General features: G+C 45.5%; 1 protein-coding gene across 3 annotated transcripts in view; it reads right to left on the minus strand.

Annotated features, from left to right (window-relative positions):
• Positions 1-26,668, minus strand: part of ASTN2 (astrotactin 2) — an 851,408-nt gene that overhangs the window by 32,564 nt on the left and 792,176 nt on the right. For all 3 annotated transcript variants that reach the window (XM_032865713.1, XM_032865714.1, XM_032865712.1), the window contains one exon: positions 16,985-17,126. In XM_032865713.1, the coding sequence (XP_032721604.1) occupies positions 16,985-17,126 (142 nt within the window). The remainder of the gene's footprint in view (positions 1-16,984; positions 17,127-26,668) is intronic.

Consider the following 26,668-nt stretch of genomic DNA (forward strand, 5'->3'; position numbering starts at 1 on the left):
GAACATAGACTATGAGGAAACACAGTGTAAGTGCAAGACTGTGATTAAGAATAGGGGTGTTGGCATCAGAAAGACCTATACGTGGACCCTGGTCTGTGCTTCACTTCTGTGAACCTCTATTTCCCTGACCGTATCAAGAGGATAATAAAACTCAAAGGACAAGAGGATTTTTTTGTTGTTGTTGTTTTCAGTTTTGTTTCCCTTACTTTGTCTGGAAGCAGGGTGTCTGTGTCCACTTAAGAGCAATTTTTCTACCTCTTACTGTGATTTGGATAGGAGCTTCCATTTCATGTCCCTAATGTGGGGATATCACCCAAGCAAAACAACTAGAGTCCTTTCCTGGGAATGGTGAGGGATGTAGGGAAGGGGTATGGCCCTCTTTTTCTAAGATCCCAGGCATGAAGGACCATCCAACCCTATGCCAGGGTCCACCTCCATCCATGCATAAGGAAAACCCAACTCAAAATGCAGCCAACACACAGCAAGGTTGAGACAGATACAGAATCTGTGTCATATCGCCTGCACTCTTAGATTCAGCTGGGTATGCAGTCAGCATGCCTGGTGAATTTCCCAGTTACGTAAGTCAATACATTCCATTTTTCCCATAAGCACTTCTGAATTTTTGCTATTTGCATTCGTAAGTCCAGCTTCTCATATAATCCTGAACTATCCCTTAGAACATTATTGTGACGATGAAACAAGATAACGCTTAATCACATTATATCACAGAATAAAACTTCTGCCACTGCCTGGTCATGTGACCTTGGCCAGATTTCTCTCCACCTGGAAGTTTGGAAGAACCAAACTTCCAGGCTCTGGGAAAGATCCATACCTGTTCTGATGGGGCCAAATGCTTCTTCCTCTGAGGGTCTCAGTACCTAGGACATGAAGCTATGAGTGACACTGTCCTCTTCTACCCTTTATCTTCTGTCCTTTACTTGCTGCCATCCCCACTGGGATGTGAGCTCTCTGGGACAAAGAAACCATATCCCGTTCTTTCAACCCTATCAGCCCCTCCTATGGTAGTGACATCCCTAAAGAATTTCATGCTATTTCACACACAGATGAGAACCAAGTACTCTTAAAAATTAAATGGGGGTATAATGGGGACTTTTGCCAACTCACAGAAGCTCACTTATTTTGTATCTTTCAGAGGATAGTTACAATTCACAGTATGGGCTTGGAAAAATGCTTTCTGGTTACCCACATTACTGCTCTCCCCGGGGCCAGCCTAGGAAGCAAGGGAGTGAAGTAGAGTTCTTACCAATAAGCATCAGACAGGACAAATTTGTGTCTGCTGAGGAGCTATGTCTGGCTCACCCCTCACCCCTGTCTCAGTCCTGTTCATTGGACACTGTAAATTTCAACCACCCTCCTCTTTTCCGGTTCTAGTTACCATGAGAACTCACTGCCTCTCATTCAGGCCGTGGAAAGAGCTTCCTCATTTGCTTCCTACAGTTCTCTCCCACTTCCAACCTACTGCCAGTTTATCAGCCAGCGTGAACTTTCTAAAGGGCAAATCTGACAATGTCTACTAAGCATCTGGTTTAAAAACTTAATGACTTCCTTAAGATAAAGTCCACCCTTCTTAGCTTAGAAACAAGAATCCCTTTATGATTTGACCCCATCAATCTCTCCCGCCTCATCCACCAAAACCGTCCTGTTGCCTGACGGTAACTTGAGCAGGGCTTGTAAACTGCTACGTTGCCTTCTTATTCCTATGTTGCCTTCAATAACTTTCACCTATGACTCCCTCTCCATGGAAAATCATTCTCCCTTCTCTCCCTACCTGCATCTTACTGATCCTGCTCGTCCTTAAAACGAAACTAAATTATCACTCTTCCTGGCCAGGTTTTACTGGACTGAGAGGCATTCTCTCATCTGAGCTCTCATATCATAGGCCACATTTTCTCATGGGCTCCATGGTGGCAGGGACATTGTTCATCTCTGGGTCCCCAGAATGCATGTCAGGGCCCTTCAGAGATATAGAGAGTCAAAACCAAATGGAATGATTGAATACCAGTGCTAATAAGGAGGATGTTACATTCGAGCACAGCCTTAGAGACGAAGTGTGCTCTGGCTAAGTAAGGAAAGGTTAAAGGACATCCTTCCTGTCCCCCAAATTCCTGTTTCTCCCCACCTTTTTCCATAGCTCATAATTGGTACAATATCGTAGAACCAGCTCACCAATTTTAATTGCCTTTTGTATGGTGGTTTGCATACACACCCAGCTCCTCCCAGAAGAGGGAGGTCTGAATCAGGGCAGCTGCCCTGCCTCATTTCTCTAGATGCCCCTCCTAGGACTTCTCAGGAAGGAACACAGTACGCAGGTTCAGGGCATGAGCTCTGAGATCAGAAAAGACCTGTTTTCAAATAGTAGTTCTGCCATTTACTCTCTTAGTGACTTTGCCCACTTTACTAAACCTCGGTAAGCCTTCATTTCTTTACGTCTAAGGTGAGGGGAGAAAACTGTCTGTCTCATAGGATTATAGCTTAACCTTACAGAGTAAATGTAACATTACAAGCATTCATGTATCAATGAGTATTCACTGAATGCCTCCTGCATGTGTGCCATTGAGTATATGGAAATAAACACTATGTTTACTCTCACGGACAGTCAAGTCTCAGAGGCAACAGACATTAACACACACATAAATATGTCATCTCCCAGTGTAATAACTGCAATAAGGGAAAGGAGTAAGGAGGCATAATTTAGATTATGGGTTGGGGATGCCATTTGAAGAAGCAACATTTAGGCTGACGACTGAAGAGTGAAAAAGACATGCAGCATGTGCCAAGGCCCTGTGATGGGCGGAGGGCACAATCTGGTGCATAGCAGGCTCATTCAAGGCTGATATGACATCAGGAGAGGCTGGACTCATGAATGATGAGGAGCTTGGGCTCCGGAACCAGCCAGTCTGAATTGAAATCCTGGCTCTGCTACTGACTACAGCATGACTTTAGGCAAATTTCTTAATTCTCTGGGCTTTGGTCATTTCATGTGTAAAATGGGAATAATAGCGCTCTGTCCTCATTGAGTTCCTGAGAGGACCAGACAAGGTAATTTATGTAAAGCATTTAGAACAGTGTCTGGCATGTCGATAGCACTCTTTCAATAACAGCCATTCATATCACTGATTCTTTCTTTTTTTCTATTAAGTATTTACATGGATACTATCATAAAGGAAGAGGCAAAGGTCTTGTCTGAAGAAGACATACCCAAGCTAAGAAATGAAAAAGAATAATGGGAAATTATGGGAGGTTGTCCAATAAAATACCAGAAACTCGGGTTGCCTCTTTGTAAATGGCTTAATCCATGCCTCTAGGGTCAGCACATTTTATGTGCCAATGGCACTCCTGAGATGCCTCCGGGGGACTCCCTTTGGCCTGACATGGTTAGCTGGATTTGGACAAGGTTACTGAGATTCCTGGAAGAAAGTATGATTCTGAGACAGTGCCTTATTTAAAAATTCACAGGATTAAAGCAAAAATAAATTTAAAAACCCTAGGGATTACCTCTTTTTTAAAAAGATGATTTGTTGATTTAATATCTATCTCGAAGCCAGCAAAAATTGCCGGTTTATTTATTCTGTAGCTTCTGAGTGTCTTCCTTGCCTGTGTGCTCTCTCTCTTCTACTGTTACAGGCCATAGATACAGTTAAGAAATATCTATTTAGGTCTTAAGTTACTACACTCTTGAAGGAGAGAGTTCTGGGGGCAGGCCTGTGATAAGGATGATAGGGCTGGATACAGTCCGTGGGAGTCAGGCAGGCAGCTTACCCAAGCACCAACTTCCCCACAAGTCAGACAGCCCCCTGGCCTTCCTTGCTTGTTTCAATCTCTGAATGTTTCCCAGAAAGAAATAGTAACTTCTCCTTTTTCTGGCAGGGGTGCCTGATGAAACTCCTTGAAAACAGGGCCTCTCCCTCTCCTTCACGCTGGCCTCACACATGCTAATGCAAATGAGTCCTGACCCAGCCAGGGGTCTGCGGGAAGGCTGCCAGGAGCTTTAGAACAAACATGCAAAGAATGTTATTTCATTTCTGGCATCCTGGGGAAAGAGGGATGCAGAGAGGGAAGTTGGGCAGTTGTGGGGGGCAGGGTGGGAGGGGTGGAGAGGGGGAATTAATGTGAATGCTTACTGCAATAAGACTGAAACAAATGGAAAGGATGGGAGGAAATTAATATAAATAAAAGGTCTATCGGGGCAGGAATTGACATATAATTTTTTTCGTTTTTAATTTGACACATTTTGAGTTTTTTTTTTTTTTTTAATTGCCCCTTTCTGAATGCAGACAAAGGCTTGGTCTCAAAAGTTAGACATATTTTTTCAAAGGTTACCTAACGATGAAATTTAAAGGCAGATTTTAAAATTCTGAATTCTGTGCTGTATCCTCTCAAGGAGGCTGGCTTACGGACTTCCAAAAAACCTGTGAGCACAACAAGCCCACTTCCTAGGACCCTCTCCATCCTCTCATCCCTTTCTGCCCCTCTTCTGATTCCAGATTCCTTATCTCTTCCACCAAAACGATTACAAGATTACAACAGCTCTCTAAGTGTCCCTAATCTAACCCACACTCCACAGAGACCATTCTAGATCCGAATGTAGCCTTCTCACGGCTGCTCAGAATGAATCAATCACTGGTTCCTTAGTCTGCGTTACAACGCCTTGCAAGTTCTGCCTCTCCAACCTCATACAGTAGATATCTCAACTGTCCTGGACCTTCTGCTGTTCCTTTATGTGTCCCTTTAATTTCCCACCTTCTTGTCTTTATTTCAGCTGTTCCCTCTGTCCAGGATGCATCAACTTCCCTAATTCTAAATGGTCAACGCTATCCACTCTTCCAGACCCGGCTCAGATGCACTTCTCCCTAGATACACTGCCTGCGAGAGATCACCATGCCCTCAGAATTTCTGTGCCTCTATTATGGGCAAATCACCCTCCGCCCCAGAATAATTAGCTGCTCACAAGTTTGTTTCCAACACTGGACAAAGCTCTCTCAATCTGAGCTGCAGGATTTCAAATTTCAGCCCCACCACAGCCTCTAGGAGGAATGCATAGGAACATGCCAGTGGGGACTCTGGAGCCAGGCATCTCGTGTTAAGACTCATGGTCCTGCCATTCAGCAGTTAGGCGGCCCGGAACAACGTACTTAGCCTTTCTTAGTGTTCTTAGATATAACACAAGGATACTATAGTACCTGCCTCAGAGAGTACCATATTGTGAAGGATCCAAGAGTTAGTGTCAGAACTTGATAAGTGGTCGGTGATGACAGTGACTGGAAGGCTGTTATGTCATTGCTCTGGTCTTGACTAAGTCACAAATGCTTATGTGAAGTACTGACTCCATCCATCTAACCTACAGTAGCCATTACTGACCTTTGGTGTTTGCTGAATGGATAGCCTATTAAATACCTGGCCTTGTGTTAGGGGCTCACAGACTCCTAAAGCATGGGTTCTAAAACAGGTCTACTCTTGGAGCACTGACAGTCTTAGCTCCCTCTCATCATGAGAGCTGTATTTGGGATGGGTTCAAGGAGCAGTAGAAGAAAAAGAGAGAAAGGGAAGGTGCCTCTTGTTATGTCAGATATTTGGTGAGAACAATCCCAAATTTGTCACATCTTACATCCCAAAGGCTCCTGAAAGATGTTCAGAGAGAACAGAGAAAAGTGAACAACTTCCAGGACAGTTAGCTGATCACGAGTCCCCTTTATGGTCGTTCTTGAAGAAGATCTACTAAAGAAACACCTTGTATGCGCTTGGTATGTACTTGACAGTGAGCACCTACTGTGTGCTCAGCACCCACGCCTGGGAGCTAGGCATGTGTCCACCACTCCCTACTTGCCTCACAGTGAAACTAATGTAGTAAATAATAGTACCCTCACCTTACAGGCATGGACACTGAGACCCAGGGAAAATAAGTATCTTATATAGCCAGAAACTACCTGACATTTGAACTGACCCTAGGGCAACCTGACTCCAAACCCCAGGATCTCTGCCTCTCAGACACTCCAGATGATAAGGGGCACAAGTATGCTTGGATCCAGGACAAGAAAGCAGCAGGTGGTCTGCATGGGAGTTAAGAGCCCTGTCTAGCCCAGCTCTGACACTGATTCTCTAAGAGAATCAGATGGAGGAGAGGCCTGTGCCCTCCCTGATCTTCAGTTTCTCCTATAAAGAGAGAAGGTTTAGGTCAATGACTTCTGAAGCCTTGAGCTCAATTATGTTGTATTTCAAACGTGAAAGCACGACGGGTTGCTGGTAAATGGGAGAGACTGTCCTTGGGGGAAAGAAGAACAGAGCAGAAAGAAAAATGTCAGAAATCTGGATTGTGTCTCGCCGCGGAGTTTCCATACATCACTCACGGTGATCCCCCGCAGTCCGCTAACACCTTTCCAGTGAGGACCCTCAAGACTGCTCACAGCAACAGCCTCCTTTACGGGTGGAGGTGGCAGTCAGGGGGACAGACAGCCCTTTGGCATGCAGTGAGGGACCCACACCCAAGACAATGGGAGCAGGGAAAAGGTAGGATGTCTGGCTTCTAGCCTGGGTCCACTCCTACCTTCAGTTCCTAGAGTCCTAGAAATCAGAGCAGGAAGGGATTTCTCCATCCAGTCCCTTCACTGTAATCAGGAAGAAACTGAAACTCAGGAAAGGGAAGCTCTTTGTCCAAGGTCCCTTGTGGATGGGCAGCAAAGCCGAACACAGAACCCAGAGTGGCGGCTTGTGATCCCATCCCAGGATCCCCTCACAAGTTGAACTGTCTCTGCACTTCCCGCTCCAGCAAGGTGAGCCTAAGGTAGAAGGCGGGGTCAAGGCTTGTTGGAAAGAAGCCTGGATCAGCCGTCAGGACCACTATCTCTTACTCCCGGCTCTGCTTTGACTGTTAAGTCTATGAGTCGCTCAGGGCCTCCGCTTCCACATCTGTACACTGAGAGAGCTTACCTAGATTAGGCATTCTCCATTAACAACCTGCAGGCGAATTGTGACTTACAGAATTGGTCTACGTGGCCAATTTTAAATTGGTTGCCAGCAAGTACTAATTCAGAGATTTCACTTAAACTCCTAGATTTATGGTTTGGAATATTTTTCAGCACTGGGTCTATACTCTCACATAGTAACAACTGTCTAGAGCTAAGTGTTCTCTGCTCCATTTCTAGTTTACCACAGTCCCTACCACTCCCTATTATAAATAACCATCATTGACCCATTGACGTCACTTGAAAGTGCCTCCCTACAAAGCCTAGCTGAGAGTTTACCCCGTGTCCCTTAGCCTCCTGATACCCTGAACATGAGGCTCTCACTGTCCCCCCAAGATTACCATCTCCGTGAGGGCCAGCATTAGAATGTTTGCTGATAGGGCCCTAGCAAAATTCTAATCTCTGCCTCTGTCTTCACATGGTAGATACCAGTAACCACACTGGATTTAGGAATCACTCTAATTCAGTATGAGCTCATCTTGATCCTTAACTTGTTACATTTACAAAGACTTTATTTCTAAATAAGGGCATATTCTGAGGTTTTGCATAGACATGGATTTTGAGGGTAGGGGTGGCGGTGGGAGAAGAGGAGGTGTACTTTTCAGCCCAGTGCAACCCCTCCTCTTACTTCCTCAGGAAGACTTTGCAGTAATCTGCAGAGCAGGCCTGCAGGAGAGCTGACTGGATTAGCGGCCCTTCCAAGGGGTTCTCACAGCCCCTGGACATCCCCGTCAGAGCATGAAGCATCAAGGAAATGTCTCATCTCTTCTGCTTCCCCACTGTACCTGTGAGCTCTGTGAGGACAGGGGCTGTATGTATGTGGTCTATTGACTTCGGCATCCCAAGTACCCAACCTAGTGTAAGACACATCGCAGATGCTCAACAAATACATCCTTTTCCTGAGCACTCTGCCCTGTTCTTAGAGGTTTCCAGGACTGAGCTGAGCCCATACTGCTTCAGTTTGGCCTAACACATGCCCTACTCAGGGCACCACTCACTGGTTCCCCAAATGTGTGAGGACCCCACCCTCCTTTTCTGTACATCAAATGCCACCTACCCCCGGACTCTCTACACACCACAGTCAAAGGGTCAGAGCGGTCATCACAAAACACAGGTTTAAATATAACCTGTCTCTCCTCAAGCTTTTCTCCACTCCCCACCACCTGCAGGATAAAGTCTAGCTTCTCCGTCTGGCATTCAAGGCCTAACTTTCCAGCATGGCCTCAGTTCCCACCCATCTGCCCTCCATGAGTTCACACAAGCAGTCTGTGCCCTGTCCCTCCAGAGCTCTGGCTAGTGTCCCATCCCTGGATGAAATCTTGACGCAGTTTGAGAAAAGAAACAGCCTGCCTGAGAGTCCCCAGCAGGTTTTAGGAGCCTCACTGTCTGTCAGCTGAAAAACAGCTTTATTTTTCCTCTACCGAGACTCTCTTGGCTTGAGATCCATGCCTGTATATGCTTCTGGCTTTAGGACAGCCCTTCCCCTCTCTAGGGCCCCAACTGTGCACTGTAGATAGGTCAGTATGACCTGATGCTAGAGGGAATTAAGTCTTGTCGCTAGGCTGCCTCTGTCACGACTCTCCACCCCATCTCCCAACCAATAGGACAGGGCACCACAGCCACGGAATGTCACATTCCATTCACGTTTGGGGCATTAGAAGCCCTTGGCCCCTGCTTGGCTTTGAGACCCTTGGCCATAGCTTGGCTGTTGGCTCCAGACCATATTATAGGCTCAGACTCTTGTATTTAGGCTGGGGTGGGGAGTATACGGAAGGATGAAAGAACAGAGATCTTGGGACTGAGACAGAGACCGAAAAGTGGTAAGTAAAGGAGAAGTGACAAGACGTGCAAGTGCAGAAATGACAAGTAGAAGAGAAGGACACACAGACTGGAAAAAAAAAAAAAAGACGATGGGAAGTCAGAGTGACACCAAGAGAGAGGCAACATCTGTGACCAAGACAGAGAGAAAAGTAGAAAGTGAGAAGGAAAAAAGAGGGGGAAAGGAAAAGAGTCAAAGAATAAAAAAATGGACAAAGGCGAAAGGAAAGATGAGATGTTAGAAAAACATGAGGGGATGCAGGGAGAGCATAAGGGAGGGCGATGGAAGGAAGGAGGTGGGTAGGGAGGGAGGAAGGGAGAAAAAGTCGAGAAAGAGAGGGAGAAGGGAAGTGGTGGGAGGGAAGGAGGCAGGGAGGGAGGGGAAAAAGGATTGAAGAAAAGAAAAAAGAACTGAGAAAGTATCACACTGGAAGAAAAAGCCAGTAAAAGAGCAGGACAAGAATTATCAGGCCTGTCCTGGCTCTTTGCCTTGGTGTGTCCTGGATCAACCTTGGGCCTCTGCCTCAGCTTGCATTGGTCCAGGGGCTATGGCCCAGGGCCCTGGTCAACATGGCAGGCTTCTTCTGTCCCTATCTTCTTTCTCCTAAATGCTGAAAGTCCCCTCAGAAATTGGGCCTGGTCACACTGGGGACTTGGCTCAGGAGGCCCATTAATCAGACAGGATTACTGAAACAGAGAGAGAAGTGTGGGGCCTTAAAGCTGAATGAAGCTTTTCCATTCAGACTCAAACTCTCCAGTCACCAGGGGCTTGAGTCCCTCCCTTTGCCTCCATTGTCTCTTAAGACGCACAGTCTGTAAATTAATGAAATGGTTCTTTGGGTTAGCCTCATTCAATCCCTCTTCTACAAATGGAGACCCGGAGGCCTCCAAAGGAGAAAATCCTTGCCCCTGGCCTCACAGCAGCCCAGAGCCAGAAGCAAGATGACCCTTGGGTCTCTCGCCTCCCATCATCTGGGCAAGTACTTTTGGAAGCCAGCCTTAGAGGGCTCCTGATGACTTTCATGCTGTTTCCAGTAAAGTCTGTGCTGATTCTTGGCACGAAGAGAGGAAATGAAGAGGGTAGGGTAGGAATGTAAATAAAGGGAAACTTTGGGATTTCATCTAATATATAATTATAGTATTCATGGCGGTGGCCTTGGCTGCTTCTGCAATGTGCTGCCCGAGCTGTGCCCAAGCAGGGGTGGTGTCCTGGGGGCATTGGGGGCCCAGCAATGCTCCCTCCATCCAAAGTCTCCAATCTCTCTGGGCTTTTGGAACAGCATCTTTGGGCCAGGAGCCTGGACTTGTTTGCAGAAACTCATGGCAGTCTGAAGACACTGGGAAACGACTCAGCAGATGGGAGCGGGAGATCCTGGGTAGCTCCAAATGGCATGGGGAGCACATGGCTAAGAGAAGCAGAGGTCCTTGTACAGACTCGGAGCTTACCTGGGGCTGTGGCCATGCCAGGACTGCAGAGGCAGGAGGAAGTTTGGCCTTCGGTGGTTGTAGCCAAATAGCTTTTGGTGTGAGGACTGAAGATCTATTTTCCATATTGCTTTCAACTCATCTGGGTATGCATGGGTCTTTGCACAAAAGATCCCTCAGAATAGATTCTACCCCTTAACCCTCACCATTTCTACATGGCTAGTCCTTCTCATGATCTAGTGCAGAAACTTTGAGCTCAGGCTCTGGAAATAAATGAGCTGAGTTCAAAGCTTGGCTTCTCCTCTATTACTGACTTTGAGGCTTTGGTGAAGTTACCTTAACTCTCTGTGCCTCAGTAGCCTAATCTCTTGGGTAAGAATAATAGTAATTGTCTTAGAGAGTTGTTTGGAGGATTAAATGAGCTCAGGTTTATGGTAGGTTTGTAGGTAGATAGGCAGACAGACGAATCTCAAGGTAGATACAGTGACAAAGGCAGAGGGCACGAGGATGACCTAGATACTTAGTACTAAGATGATGTCCCCAGGATATCTGGTAAGAAAGGCAGTTAGAGGTTGTGAATGAGTGAAGGGGATAAGTCAGTGTCTCCAGACTTCGGCACTGACTTGGGAACGTATTCAAATCCTTCAACAACCATGTATTGGATTCTTCATGGGCATCAGTCACTGTTCTAGGTGCCAGGGATAGAGGATAAAAAGGCAGACACAGATCCTACTCTATGCAGCTGACAGTCTGGTCAGAAAAGACATACAACGAACAGGCAAACAGATACCAAACCATTAAGCTTTAGTAAGTACATGGCTTTGTGTGTCTATATGTGCGGCAGGCAGGATCGACGGCAATCATGTGGTCAAGGAAGGCCTTTGTAAGGACATGACATGACATGTAATTGCAAACATGAAGAAGAAAGGGAACCATCATGGGAACCATCATGGGGGGAGACAGGAGAAGTCCACCCTGGGAAAAGGGAAGAGGTAGGAGCAGAGACCTTGACGAAGGAAGAATTACTGCTACTGGCACGTTCTACCAAGTGCCTGGGGACAATGAGTAAATAGCCAGCATGAGAGATAAAGGTTAAACGTGTTCTCCCACTGGAATGCTGTGAACACAACAGGGTCAACATGCAACCCAGGCCCAACTGCTTAGGTGAAGACTGCTGTCACCAATGGTAATGACAGTGGTGCTCCTTGTCCTGCCATTTATTAAGTCCCGACAATGAGTTAGACACCATCTTGTGCTCTTTCCCTGTTTCTGTCTATTGAGTCCTCACAACCCTATGGAAAAAGCCCTCCTGTGATTCCATTTTACAGTTGAAAACCTGAAACTCAGGGAAGTTAAGAAATTTGCGCAAGGTCACACTATGGGTAGGTGCTGGAGTGGAGGTATAAACGCCCTCTGTCTTAGTTCAAAGGCCTAATTTAAAAATATGGACATGAAGTGGGGAGTGGAGAGAGGCATGTGGATTCAAAATGCCTACTGCCCTCCCCATTGTTGATCTTTGACAAATGGGGTGACCGAGAAAACCCTTCATGAAACGTTAGGAAAAATTGAAAGCACTTCCTCATCTACTACTCACTTTAATCTTTGTGACTACATGAGGAGGTAGAACTAATCATCTCGTTTTATGGATCAGATTACTCAGTTCCACTTCCCAGATGAGATGGGTGAGTGTGAGGCATCCTCCCCGGGAGTCTGCAGGCCACCGTCGGCGTCTGCCTGGCCCCAGTGGTCCTTCCACTGCAAACAGGGTTGCTTACAGTTCAAAGCCCCTCCCGCTCCCATGCTCAGACAGCTCTGCACGTGTGATGGACAAGGACGAGGACAGCATGTGGGCGAGGGGAGGGGACCGTGGGTCTCAGAGTTAGCCTGGGTATGAATCTCAGGTCTATTTCTTCTTGTCATGTGATCTGGGGTGAAATGTGAACCCCTTTAAGGCCCAGTTTTCCCAACAATGAAATAGGAGGTGAGGAGGAGGAGGATGACATCAGCCCCATAGGGTTCTGGCGAGGATTAAATGAGACAGCACATGTAAATCCCCACTGTGGTTCCTGGCACAGGGTGAATGCTCAGATGACTATTACTCCCCCAACTACTGCTATCATCCAGGAAGGAGGCACTGGGCATTAGGGTGTAGTCCGCATCCCTGCCTCAGTGTGCCCATCTCAGAGCACAGAGTTGAAGGTTTCGATTTCACAGAAAAAAACATCAAAGCCAGGGGAGAGGGAAGAACTGGCCCCAAGTCTCACTTTGGAGTCAGTGTGGGAATGGCTGTCTGACTCCTGACCTCAGACTTTTTTTTTTTTTTTCTTTTTTTTCACAATGCCTCCTCTCCTCTAGGGCCCTGGTTTTCCTTTTCCTCCTCTCCTCCAACTCCACCCATCCCTGCTAAGAGCGAGCCCCTCCTCCCCCCTTCCCTCTGGTCCCACCGTGGATGTTGGCACATGGTTGTAGTACCCAGGCTCCCCTGGCATTCTTTTCGCAGAGCTGAGGCCAGGGAGGTGAAGGACGGGCCCGGGGCAAGCCTCTGAATGTGTGGGAATGCACCCCCCTCCCCAGGAATTGGGCCTGGCCGCTGCTGCATGTTTGCTCAGGACCCTTTGGCAGGCATCCATGATTAGAGAAAGGCAAGGCAGCCAAGACAAGACAGAGGCTAATTACCTTGGGTAACAGGAAATTGGGGAACGACGACAAGAAGGGTGTCTAGGCCTTTAGCCAAGCAAGGACAGGGACCATGGGTGCCGAGCCTGGCCTGACCCATCCATCTTTAGTGGGAGATTCCTGCTCGGGGGTCATTCTCAGGTTCCAACAACCCAAGGGTGCAGGAGCTGGCCACACTCTCAGCCCTTCTGGGGACCCTCTCTCTGCTGTTCTTTGTTTGTTTTCATTCAAAAGCAAAACAAATGGAACAAACAAGGAAATTCAATTTAAACAGGGCCCAAATGCTGATGTTTCTGTTTTGCTACACCCGGGTGAGCTTAGGACAGAAAATCAGCCTTGACTTTCATTCTTCCAATTGGTCTCAACTCTGTGGTGCTGTGTAAAATTACACGGATGGAGGGGCTGCAAAAGAAATTTGCCTTCCTAGGTGAAATAGTGAGAGGCTTGGATACTCAGCATGAGAAAGAGAGTGAGAAACAGATGGAGAGGAATCCAAACTTAAGTAAGAAATAGGATAGAGAAACTGAGTTAAACACAGACAAACGGAAGTTAAGAGAAAAGCAAATGGAAAGGCAAAGAAGGAATGACTGGGAGAACGGCAGTAGACACAGACAGTGAGCTATGCACAACAGATTTACACAGAGAGGCAATGAAAGGCATGAGAGGTGTCCAGAGATGCAGGGAGGCACACTGGGGTAAAACCAGAGAGAGAGAGAGAGAGGTAGAGAAGTAGGAAGGACAGGAGCCCAGGAGGAGAAGGAGAGACAGAACGAGAAGAAATCTCACAGCATAAGTATGCATTTTCTGAACTCTCAAGCTGGGGTAGATCTAACACACCTTCGCTTTGAAAGTGTTGAAACTGCAGAACAAGGCGACGACATCAATGTTTAGCCCAGGGTCCCAGAGACAGAAGTGGCAGTAGTGACATGTGAACTCAGACTACCTGCCTGAGAGACTGGCCCTCCACACCTGGGTCACCTGAATCCTGTTATCCCTCTAGCAGTGTCCGTGGGGGATCTGGTGCCCTGTGCTTAATGCAAACCCAGGGGTCTGGACCCATGTTCTCTTTGCATACTATTTCATTCCCAAAGGATCCTGGATGGTCCTTTTTTCCAGGGCTAGCAACACCCCAACCTGCCCCATAGGGAATGACTCCTCTAGGACTATCCTTGTCAAAGATACAGATAACCAGCAATGGAGTCAGGGAGAACAAAAGAGTATACGCAAGGCATTCTGGTAAACCCTGTCCATGGAGTTTCTCCCTTAAGGCTTTCCCCTTTAACCCCGTAAGATCAAAACAATTACCAGCTCCCTATTTCCAGAGGAAGACACTGTGGGACAGAGCAGTGAGAACTGGCTTTCCCCAGGGCAGGTTCTGAGGATAGGGAAGAATCAGTATTTGTACTCAGCCTGTCCTCCTCCTATTGCCACACACAGCCATTTCAACCCAAGAGTTAGAAAACTAATTTTGGTAAGGAACGAGCAAGCAGAAAAGGAGAAAACCCAAGAACTGACAATGCAACTATTTTAAAACTCAAGACTGAGTTGGTCAGACTTCACGGAAGGAAAGCCACCAGCAGGATGAGAGATGGGTCCAAACCACACCCTGGGCTCCTTGTCAGAACTGCCCAGATTCCACAGCCATTAATAAAATCAATTTCAAAAATAAAATAAAGAAGTCTTCAGAGTTAGTGATGACAAGCTCATGACAAGCACATTTCCAGGACAGAAGAAGAAAGGATGGTCCTACTTCAAGAGGTGGGAAGGGGGTAGGGGTGTCAAGCAGAAGGAAAAGAGGTGAGGGAAAATGACATTTTAAATGTCATTTAAATGTCAACTGATTTGTCAGCTCTCAGTGTTAACTGTTTTTGGGGTTCCATAAAACATTTCATTGCTCTCTACATAATGGGCCTGTAGGATTTCAGACTGGCTAATGTCAAGGCTCCACAATGTCACCAAGAGACAAGCTTACAACTTGTGTCTCAGTGGATAGGAACCACCTGCCAGGGCTCTGTCCCTCTCTGCTAGGTGCTATCCCAGTAAGTTGGCAAAAGGAGGAGAAGGGAGTTAAAGTTAATTTTTAGCCCAACAAGGACAACAAGAACGACAGTGATACTAGCTTACACTCTCACTGGGAGTTCATCACCAAGTAGAGAGCTTTTGTACACTATCTTGTCAAATCCCCTTGAGGTCCCAGTGAGTCAGACACTATCATTATCCCCATTTTCACACAGGAGGAAATGGAAGCCCAGAAGGTTGAGAAGCTCACTGTGTCACACAGCTGGTAAGTGCAGGATGGAGACTGAAACCCTCACTCAAGTGTATGCGCATAATGGGGGACAGAGGAATCAGAAGTCAGCCATCATGAAATCTTCCAGAAATGCTTCTTTCTTCACATAATCATAGTTTTTAGAGTTGGAAAAGACCTTATAGCTCTTAATTCAATCACATACTTGTATTTTATAGACGGAGTGATCCTAGAGCCCAAGAGGTTAGTGTAGCACTCACGGATTAAGAAGCTATGGAGTCATGATCTCAAGATCTGGATCCCAAGTCACCACTTAAGGCCTAAGGCAAAAGCTACTTTCTCTAGGAAGTTTGCCGAAATGTCCCACAAGAGAGATCTGATAGCCTATGGTATTTTGGAGATTCCATTCCTGGAGCTCTCCGTGTCCCCAAATGATTTTGCCATTCTGACAAAATAAAACTCGGGCCCACCCATCTATGACATGGTCAATTTCTAGCTTACAGTGATATTCCTGAGTTTGGTGCGTAATCTGTTGGGTGTTACCAATGAGCCCAAATATGCTGGGTATTCAAAAGAGTGCCATGGTCTTTAGAAAAAAGTTTTATCTTCCAGAGGAAATAGGGACAGGATATGGTTTGGAGGTGAAGGAGATTCACATTAATTCTCATGCAACTCTACAGCCTAGGTTTGATTATTACTTTTTTACTAAGGCTTATAGAGGTAAAGCAGCTTATTTAAGGTGACATAGTTAAAAATGTCAAAGCCCGATCTGATCCCACAGTCTGTGGTCTTTCATACTAAGTTATAAGTCATCGGAGAATAGAACCTTTGTCTTCGTCACATTCATACCATTTCTTAGCTTAGTACCAGGTCACAGGAAGTCCTCAGAAAATGTATGCTGAATAAGTGAGTCACAAAGACGTAAAAATGTGAATGAATGAATGAAGAAATGATGAATAAGTAAGTAAATGAATGATGGAGTAGAGGAATGAACAGATGGATGGATGGTTGGAGGAAGAGAGCATAGGGGAGAGAAAAGGATGGGAGGAGGGAGGAATTAATGATTAGGTAAATGGGTAAGTAAGAGGATCACTGAGTAAATAAAAGAAAAACAAATGATTTCAATAACTGGTGAAATTGGTTGCTAAGGGAAGTGGCCTGTAGTTTCATAATTAGGATACAAGAAGAAAGCTTGTCTCTAGAACCCTATGTAATAGTTTATGATGGGTGCAACCCAATGCAACCATACTCACTGAGAGCAGAACAAAAGAAAGATGAGCCCCCTTTCCCTCTGAGATTAAGAGCTGAGCCTTGGAATGACTTCCTTTTGCATCTCTAGAAGTTTGAATGCAGTGACTCAAGTGTACTCTGTGAAGCACTGATAATGGCATCATTGCTAAGGGAAGCAGCTCAATCTAGTAAAACAAGCTAACACACACACACACACACACACACACACACATATTTTGGATCACTAATATAATCTTTTTCAAAGGAGATATCATAGAATTGAGAAAAGAACACCAGGCAGGCACTCCTGTTCCATCCCTCCTTGCTAACTTGCCATGTTCCCTCTCTGGGTTACAGATTCTTCATCACTGGGAGAAATGGTTTTGTGGGCCCTAGTCTCCCTGGACCCTTCAGCACTAACCCTGTATGATTCTGTGGCTTACTGTGGCCACATATCTCCAGTGGACTCTTCTAAACCTCAGATGTCAAGGAGCACATATAGGCTGGCCTATCAAATATCTGGTTGGCCTGGACAGATTACTCATACTTTGCCTCCCAGACTTAAAATCATCCTGTTTCACAATCCCCGCACACCCAGCAATCTTACTTGTAGAGACCGTCGGGCTCCAGACACTTGAAGATGACAGAGTAGATACTGACTTCAGGGACCTCTCCATGGCTTCGACCAGCCGCTACACAAGATGTACCCAGGCCAGAGAGCAGGTCATCGGCAAAACTCAGGAACTCTCCTGGAGGGAGACAAAAAAAGATGAGCTCTCCAGCTCCAGCCTTGGTGAGCAGACATTCTCGTTGCTGTCCAAACCCATGAAATGTCTGGATATCATTATCAGGAGGATTAGTGGACAAAACAAGCATAGCATATGAACATGACACAGATTAGTATCTAGCCCTAACAACTCTGTTTAAATCTATGCTGGAGTTTTCTCAACTGGAGAGTGGTCATAACAATGCCTACCTTTTTGAAATTGTAGCAAGCTCAAATAAGGTAAATCATTATGTACTAAAAATGCATGAAAAGACAACAGGGGAATAGTACTTACTGTCCAGAGAAACTTTCTGGTCTCGTTCCTGCTGTTAACTTCCTCTTAATTACTTGAGCAAGGCCCTTCCTTCCTGGGATTGCATTCTCCTTTCTGGTGTAACAGAGGAGTTGGACCAAGGATGTAAGGGGGGTTTTCTATCACATGGTCACTCTTAATACAGTGGTATTAAATTCATGAAGTGTTACGTTGAGATAGACAGAAACCGGGTCCAACTAAGGAGGAAAGAGCTCCATGACTGATGAGTGATGAAGACCATGGGACAGGAAGGGACAGTGGAAAAGCAAGTGCCTTCAGCTCCATGATTTCTAAAAGTTGATCTAGCCACTGGATTTTAGGAAGCAGCTGAAGTTTACTAGAAATGGGCCTGACTAAAAAGAATAACTGAACATTTTAAAATCTTGGGATCTAGTCTTAAGTCTGTTAAGAATTTGCTTGATATCTTGGGGCAATTGAATTTCCATCTCTGTGACTTAGTTTTTCCTCTGTGGAATCAAAGGGGTAGAAACACTATTAGAACTTGAAAAAAAATTAAATAAAAACACAGATGTACACAAAGATTGAGTTATGTGGACAAACATTATGGTACTATTTAAACCAACAAGAATTTAGAAACAACTAAATGGTAATGATATAGAAATAGCAATATCAATTATGGTTCACTGATGCAATGGAATATTTTGTAGCTATTAAAAACAATATTGTGGAAGAATATGAAATTATATGAAAAGATATTAAGCTAAAAAACAGGCTATGCTATTACAGAAAATCTAATGTTTGGTGGAAATTTTACATTTATATCCATTTCAAAAGAGAAGGAAGAAATTTTAGCAAATACATAATAGTGGCTTTGTAAAGTGAGATAAGCAAAAATGAGAGAGGAAAAAACCCCATTATTTCTGTTTTTTTTTAAATTACCTACAATGAACATGTATTACTTTTGTAACAAAGAAAAAAAAATCAATAAAAAATTACTTAAAAATAGATAAAATAAATGAGCCAGACTAAATGGCTTCTACGTTCTCTTCCAGTTCTAAAATTGGATGATTTAGGAGCAAAACAAGCATGAGAGTTATTTTATACCACACAGTAAGGAATAACAAGAGGCCTCCCTATGGTTCATTCCTCCTCCTTCCTGTCTGATATGGAATGCTGCATACTCTCTACTCACTTATTCTTAGTAACAAACAAGAAGATGATGCCCACTCGACTGAATTCTCTCTATTTGACATTAAGGGCAATCCAATATAATGGAACTAGCATGGAACAGTAATATTGGCCAAGCATCCAAGAAGACTGTGACCCAAGGAGGCAGGGAACTGGGAGTGCAGAATATACAGATCACCTCCTTTGGTCTTTCAAAGAAAAGTTTCATTCTGCACTCACAAGTAAATGAGATTTAACACTTGTCTGACTGAGCCATCTGCATGGGCCTGGAATTTCAGGTAAACAACAGTTCTACAAAGCAGTTCTCCCTACGGTCCAGTATAGCAGAGCTGGTGTGCAGTGTTGTTCTCCACTGTTTACAATGACAACTACAGTTCATAGACTTGACCCATAGTGCCAGAGGAAGGGTCTGAATGAGGCTGATGTCAGGTCGACACGCAGGTTCCCCTGCTATTGTTGGACAGGCTTGGGACTGAATTCTATTTCCACCATTTACTGCAAATGTCTTAACCACTCCAAGTCTCAGTTTTGCTTTCTGTAGTACAGGGTCAATAACTCTTACTGAGTTTGGAGTCTAGGAAGAAAGGATGAGTCTAAGAAGAAATTCTTTGTCTAGAAACAGCAGTTCTGCTAGACAGTGGAAAGGTAAATGAAAACCTTATTCATCAAAGATTTTGGTCTCCCCATTTCTTTCAGAGGCCCCTTATGTCAGCTTCTTTCATAGTAACATCATAAATCAACAGTCGTTCTGCCAATAGGTACTAAAGCAGAACAATGTATAGGGTGAAAAATGAAGAAAGGGGGAAAAACATGGAATTACTCACAGGAGGGAATAAGGGTTTTGTTTCTCTTGGTTTCTTAGGATTTCAAGTCTGGCAGCCTGCATTTGTTTTCTTTGAGCGTGGACCCATGTCTGTCTGCTTTTCAATTTGTTTCTAGATAGCCATTGAAAGAGTTGGCCCCTCATGAGGGAATTCAGTATTCCTGTGGCCTGGATTAACTATCTTCAAGCCAAAATATGGTTGACATTCATTTACAAACGGGCATAGCTTTCCAGATATTTCAATCCATTTCAGAATAATTTGGACCCTGGATAAAAGCTTCATAATATGTCTGAGAGGTCAGTAAGATAGGCACAGATACCATCCTAAGGTTTATAGGTTTAGTTCAAGTGAAGAAACTGGATAGCATGGCGTATACAACTAGTCATACCGGGGACATTCTAAGGACATGTAGTGACCAGTTCTATTTGGGACTAAATACACATAATGATCTTCAAACGAAAAGAGTTCAAAGGAAGAAAACAGACATTCCGTACCACATTTTCTTTTTTTCATTTATCACAATACTTAATCCTAATGAGTTAAATGTTAATATCTCTGTTGTAAAGCAGAGGATTAAGCACGCAAACTTAGGGAGGGACCCAGCTGAGATTTGAACCCAGATCCTCCTAACTCCAAAGCCATACCTTTTCTTTTATACTACACTGCCTCCTAGAGAAAGTTCAAAAACAATGGTGTTAGAAAGTGAGCTTTCTCAATTTTGTTTAGTCCGCAACTGAATTCATACCACTCTTAGTTCTACCAGCTTGGGGAATGAAACCATAAAAGAAACGGTCCCGGAACCTCTACAGTTTGTAATCTGACAACAGGAAGGGTTCTGAAATACAAGAACAGACCCATAAAGTAAAATGTAAGAGTGTTTTTCTTGGCACTCTGTTCCAGAAGGTTTGAATGTAACCGAGGTGGAGACAAGTGATGAGGGGATGCTTCACTGTCCTTGCTCACTGAGTGTGGGGGGTCCTGAGAAAGGCCTGGAGGCTTCTCTACACACACATGCAAATCAGTTACAATTCGACATATGCGTCAGGGTCCCACAATACACCATACCTCGAGTCTGGCGGTGGAACAGTTCAACGAACAGTACCACAGTACAGCAGTGAAGAGGTTGAGCTCCAAATTTATGCTCCCTAGGACCACATCTTGGTTCACCCCCATTTACAGCTTGCCTTGGACAGATTCCTTGACTCTACATCTACTTTCTCACATGTAAAACAGATGTAATAATCGTACCTAACTTACAGCGTTGTGAATATCATATAAAAATTGCATATACTGCTTATAAATCCATTAGCACCATGTCCGGCATACACGAAGGGCTCAAAAAGATGTTAGCTATCATTACTGTTTTTGTTATTATTTCATCATAACAGAGAAGAGAGATAAGGACCCTTAGTCTTTGTTTTTGTCCTAGCATTTGGGTAAAATCCTGTCCTTTTCCAGGTGACTCCTGAAGCCTAGAGAAGGAAAGCGGCATGTCCGTGGCCACATACAAAGCAGGAGGTTGACTTAGAACAAGAACCTCATCTCTTGACTCATAGCCTATGTGATGTTCCCTATCAGACAGCCTATGAGAGAAAATCACTGCAAACTACAGACGTTGGTCTTGAATTTCTGGTCAGCTACAGTCGACACGAATATGAGCTCTATTTATTTACTATGTGCCAGGTGCTATGCGAGACGCATAGTTCCACCCGGAAGTTCTTAAACTTGGACTCTCTGAGAAAGATGAAAAGCCCAGGAGAGACATAGGTAGTTCAGTGGGTTTCCACTACGAAATGTATTCTAGCAGTGGTCTGCCAAGTAGAATGTGCAGGACCCTGGGGTTGAGAAGGAATGACAGAGGTGGTAGGTAGGGGCTGAAGTCTGTCTCCTTCACCCACACTAACGTCACACCAGAGCAACACCAACTAGTTAGATTTGTTTTATATACAGATGGTCCATGTTTTATTTAAGTTGGGAAAAAAACTGTTTTAAAAATGTTGGCTCTTAAGTTTTATTGCTAAAAATATTTGAATCCGAAAACCCTTCCACATTCCCTGATAGGCATACAGAGGTTCAGGAATGCTGCAGCCCCCCTCGAGGCTCCTCAGCCTCTCGGGGCAGAGTCCAGAATCAAACCTATCTTTTTTGCTTCCGAGTTCCATGCACCTTCTGCTAGGACGCCGCCTACAATAGCTCTGTCCCCTCCTCTCTGGCATATCACGGCCGTGTGGTAGAATCCGCCTAGACTCGGGCTGTGGCTGCACCGCCTCGCCCATGCCTGTCCAAGAATCTAACATTCTTTTTCTGTTTTTCTTTCCTTGAAAACAGATAGGGAGTTGGGAGTCGCTGTACAGGAATGTGCCTGTTCCCCATTACGGCTCTTCTGGGGCTGTAACCCGAGTGGGCTCGGGCCAGACCCCCACACATTTCTTCATCCACTCAGACGCGAGCCTTGCTCTCATTACGATCCACAGAAAAGCTCAATCACGATTCTGCTGAAGCTTCAGACCCGACCCAACAAAACAGAGTAATTTTCTAAAGGCCCCACCCTCTGCCTCAATCCCCTCTCCTTTTAGCACTCCGTCAAATCCCCTGCCGCCTCGTTCTCTCTCTCTCTCTCTCTCTCTCTCTCTCTAAGCTTTCTCCCCTCACCCTCTCGCTTCTGATTGAGTTGAGGTCACAGTCAAAGCCGGCCACAAGAGCAAATTGAAAACAGGCTGGGAAAAAAGCAGCAAAGAATTCCAAACTTCAAGGGGCAGGAGCAGTGAGTTATTCAGCCCAGGTGGGGAGAAAGGTCCCCGGCTCGGGCCTCCATGCTCTTTTGAGGAAACGCCAAGGGGATGTGGAGGCCACTCTGGGCCTAGCCTCTCTCTAACCTGTAAATGTTCTTTGCTGTGGTGCCAAGGAGAAGCAGGGCTCGGTGTCGCCCACCTTTCCTTTACGTGGGCAAATGCAGACTCATTCAGAGACCTTGTCACGGGCGAGATGCATTTTTTGAGGGCCTCAGCTGCAGCTGATCTGTTTCTGCCAAAACACGTTATTTTAAACCTGAAGAACCAGTGTCTGATTCTCACCTTTGACGTAATGGCACCATGAGGTGGAGGAAAGAGAGTGGGTTTGGGGGAGCGGATAAGACCTGGTTGTGAAGCCAGCCTCCACCACCTGGGAAGTCTGCTATCTAGGGATGGATGATTAAACTCTCCGACACTGTTGCTTCATTATCAGAGAATCAGGTAAGGGATCAATAAGTCATGCAGGATGCCTGCTACATGGATGGTGTACCAGTGTGAGTCCCCCCGCAACCCCACCACCACATTTCTACCGGGTCTCATCAGTTTGTCTGATGGCGAAAGTTTTAGTGCTGAAACTCAGCAGCTTTTAGATACATTATGTAATACCTAAGTCCCTAGAACTTTCCTTTTTTTTTTTTTTTTTCCTGTAAAAGGAAATACTTTTTAAAAAGAAGGGAGAGAGGGGGCACCAGGGTGGCTCAGTGGGTTAAGCCTCTGCCTTCGGCTCAGGTCATGATCTCAGGGTCCTGGGACTGAGCCCCACATCGGGCTTTCTGCTCAGCGGGGAGCCTGCTTTCCTTCCTCTCTCTCTGCCTGCCTCTCTGCTTACTTGTGATCTCTTTCTCTGTCAAATAAATAAAATCTTAAAAAAAAAAAGGGGGAGAGAGGACAGATGGAAGGCGGATAAAGAGGAAAGGAGAGCAGGAAAGGAAATGTTTATTTATGGGCGCCTGAATGGCCCAGTGGGTTCAGCCACTGCCCTCGGCTCAGGTCATGGTCCTAGGGTCCTGGGATTGAATCCCGCATCCGGCTCCTTGCTTGGCAGGGACCCTGCTTCTCTCTCTGCCTCTGCCTGCTTCTGAGCACTCTCTTTCTCTGTGACAAATAAATAAATAAAATCTTAAAAAAAAAGGAAATGTTTATTTCGTTCTTATCATATGGCATCACACTTGTACTTATATTGTCTTGATTAAACACTCAAAAATAACCCTATCTTGATTCATATTTGGTACAATTTAAAGACTTAGGTTAACTGTGCTTTTACAAATGAGGAAACAGGTTGAGGGAAGACTAAGTGACTTACCTACTGGGATCCCATGCTTCTCATACTGCACCTGTGCCCACAGACTGGGAGATGCTGTGTCAGCAGGATTTGTGTTCTGGTCATGTCTGTGTTGTCAGGACCCAACAGAAGGCTGGCCATGCAGATATATGTGGCATGCTATGAAACTGAACTTCAGCGGTCAAAGCCTGGGATCACCCCATCTCCCCTACACCAGCACCATACGTGAGAACATTCTTTTGGAAGAGCCAGGCTGCCTCCCGTGTGACCTCTTTGAGGAGTGCATGGTATAAAAGACAAGGGACTGCCAAAAACAAAACAAAACAAAACAAACCCTCCCCAAAAGGCAATGGTGTTCTAGCAAACACCTAGTGAGAGGTCTTATGTGCCAAAAGTTGTGCAAAAGGACTTCTGGCTCATCCACACACTAGTCCTCCAGTAGACATGTGTTGGTTGGACCTGTTCTGAAACCATGCCTCCTTCTACTGAGAGCACCGAAGTTTTCCACCAGGGAACCAACTCTCCCCTGATTTTAATCAACACGATTTTGCTGAAGGTGAGGCCTACACCCTCTTCCAGAGATACATATGCGGTCTGCGACCTGCTATGCCGTGTCAGAGGCCAATGAGTGATGAACAAGAGACTCAGGCCTGATCAATCAGGCTGACTGATGATGACATCATTGAAGACTTGGACCAGTTGGGTCTGAAGCTACATATACCCTTGGATATTTCAAATGCGTGAGTCAGTATTTTCCCTTTTCTGCCAAAGTACTTTCCATTTGTTTTCTGTTACTAACAACTACGAGTCCTATCAGATACAATTCCTATGTAGTAGATTTTATGATTGTTATTTTATAAATGATAAAAAAAAATGCTCACAAGTCTCAAGCAGATTGCCTAAGGTCACACTCCATCTAAATAACAAGTCTGAACTTCAAATCCATGGCTTTCAGACTCCAAAACCTGAGCCTTCCCATTTCCCTAGGGCAAGGGATACAAAGATTCTATTATTCAACAAAAACCACCGAGAATTCCCAATTCCTGCTTTCTTTAGCCCAGTCTTTTACCTCATTGCCTACCCTGTTTTCCTCACTCACTCATTCCAGTGATGCTGGCATTCTTCCTCCTCTTTTAGCATGCCACACATGCTCCAACCACAGGGCCTTTGCACCCGTGGCTTCCATGCCTGAAGAGCTCTTCCCCATATTTTTGCATTATTACTATTTTTCCTTGCCCAGAACATATTCTCTGTCCTGTCTTCAGAAAGGCCTTCTCCAGCTACTCAGTTTCATCTAATCATTCTCTAGCCCCCTTTTCTACTTTCTCTTCATAAAACTTATCAATCTTGCTCACATACTGATGAATTACTGTATTATCTGTATCGCCCACTATGAGTTCCACAAGGAAAGGACTTCGTTCACTCACCACAGTGACTATGCACAGCAGATTCTCCATAAATATTTGTCTAGGGAGTGAGTGTGTTTACTGGGTACTGTAACCTGAGGTGAGGGCTCACACAACATGAAGAAGAATGTCTTAGTTTTTGTTTCCTGGAAAGCAGAGGCTAAGAGAAGGGCTTGGGTACAGATGGTTTTTTTGGGAGCTGATTCCAAGAAGCAGGCATGGGGGACAGGAAGGAATCAAAGAAGGAAAAGGAAACATCAATACAGAAGTGCGTCATGAAGTTTGCCGCCATGAGTGATGGGAAGTGGGAACTCTTTTCTACAGGGATCTTCTAAGAAGTGAAAGAGAGGTCTCCTAGAATTGTTTGGCTGAGAGCTAGGAGCTAGAGAACATATTCTCTGATCCCCAAGGGCTGGTTGAGAGCCTCCCCACAAGTAAAAATTTCCCAATGCTTTTTTTTTTTTTTTCCCCAGCTGCACATGCACATGGGCGTAGGTAGCTCTTAGTCTTGTACAATGCCCTGGGGCAGAAAGGGGAAGCTTGCTTTTAAGGTCACTGGCAGTACCAGGTGAGCTTTGGTAGCCCTGGGCCAAGAGGTTATGGCCTGGTCCAGATGTATCTGCTACAGAGACCCGATCTCTGCCTTGGAGAAATTCAGAGAAAGAGCAAGAAAGCAAGACAGCCCTGGTAATGCCACTGCTGAAACAGTCCACAAACAGTTATTAAATACCCGCTGGGTTTCAAGGAAAGGACTGCCCACTGTAGACGCAGCACGAAGCCACCCTTTCCCTGTGGAGCTCATGACGGAGCAAGGCAGAACTGCATGGTTGCTTTTATGAGCGACCCACCAAAGAGCCCTGTAACTTATTATTATTACAGAATTTAATAATATTAACCTCAGGATTAGTAGGACCTTGGTTAATAGAGTCTGCACTTTCCTCCGGTTGGATTACTCAGGGCTGTGCAGTCCCTCGTCATCCCCACTATCCCAAGGACAAACGATGCTACTGCATTTGGCTGGCGTGGGTATTGCTAACATGTGTGAGGAGAGCTAGGCTCGGGACCGGCTGGGCTGTGCAGGAGGAGCAATGTGGAAAGACAGCCAAAGCCCCCTCAACCGTCACTCTCCGAGGGCCCCGCTGTGTATTTACTGCCCTCGCCACACACATCTCTGGAGGGTTTTCTTGTCTGCCTTTCCTTGTTTAACTTGCATTCCTCAATGGTACACTATGGTGAAGTGGAAAGAACCGAATGTACAAAATGTGCTTCTCATCAGAGGCTCAGTTCCTCTAACACTTCCAACTTTGTCTGGGCCGAGTGCTTCCTTCACTGTCTCCCTCCCTGGGTAAAGAGGCAGGAACCTTGTGTGCCAGCGTTGGGCCTGTTGGGCCCCGCTGAAGGCGTGAGGAAACAGCACGCGGGCTGGTGGAGCCGGGGTTACTATCCTCACATCGTCCCGAAGAGAAGCTTGGAGAGTTGAGGCAAGTTGCCCAACCCCAAAGCTACCACACAGTGAAGCTTGAACCCAGGCTGACCCCGTTCTAGAGCCTGTGGGGCTTTGTCACCAGAACACGCACTTCCTGATTATTCCATCTCTGTGGACCTCGGTCTCCTTGTCTCTTAGAGGAGGAGGAGGTCAGTATCTACTGTGCAAGAGGGTCATGAGGGGTGCATTAAATTAAGTCCATATAAAGAATATAAAAGTGCTTTATGATCTGCAAAGTGTGGTTTAGGGATTGTTGGTGAGGTAAATCCACAG

The sequence above is a fragment of the Lontra canadensis genome, unplaced genomic scaffold (genome assembly GCF_010015895.1).
Source record: "Lontra canadensis isolate GAN:19392208 unplaced genomic scaffold, GSC_riverotter_1.0 scaffold30, whole genome shotgun sequence".
Lineage (NCBI taxonomy): Eukaryota > Metazoa > Chordata > Mammalia > Carnivora > Mustelidae > Lontra > Lontra canadensis.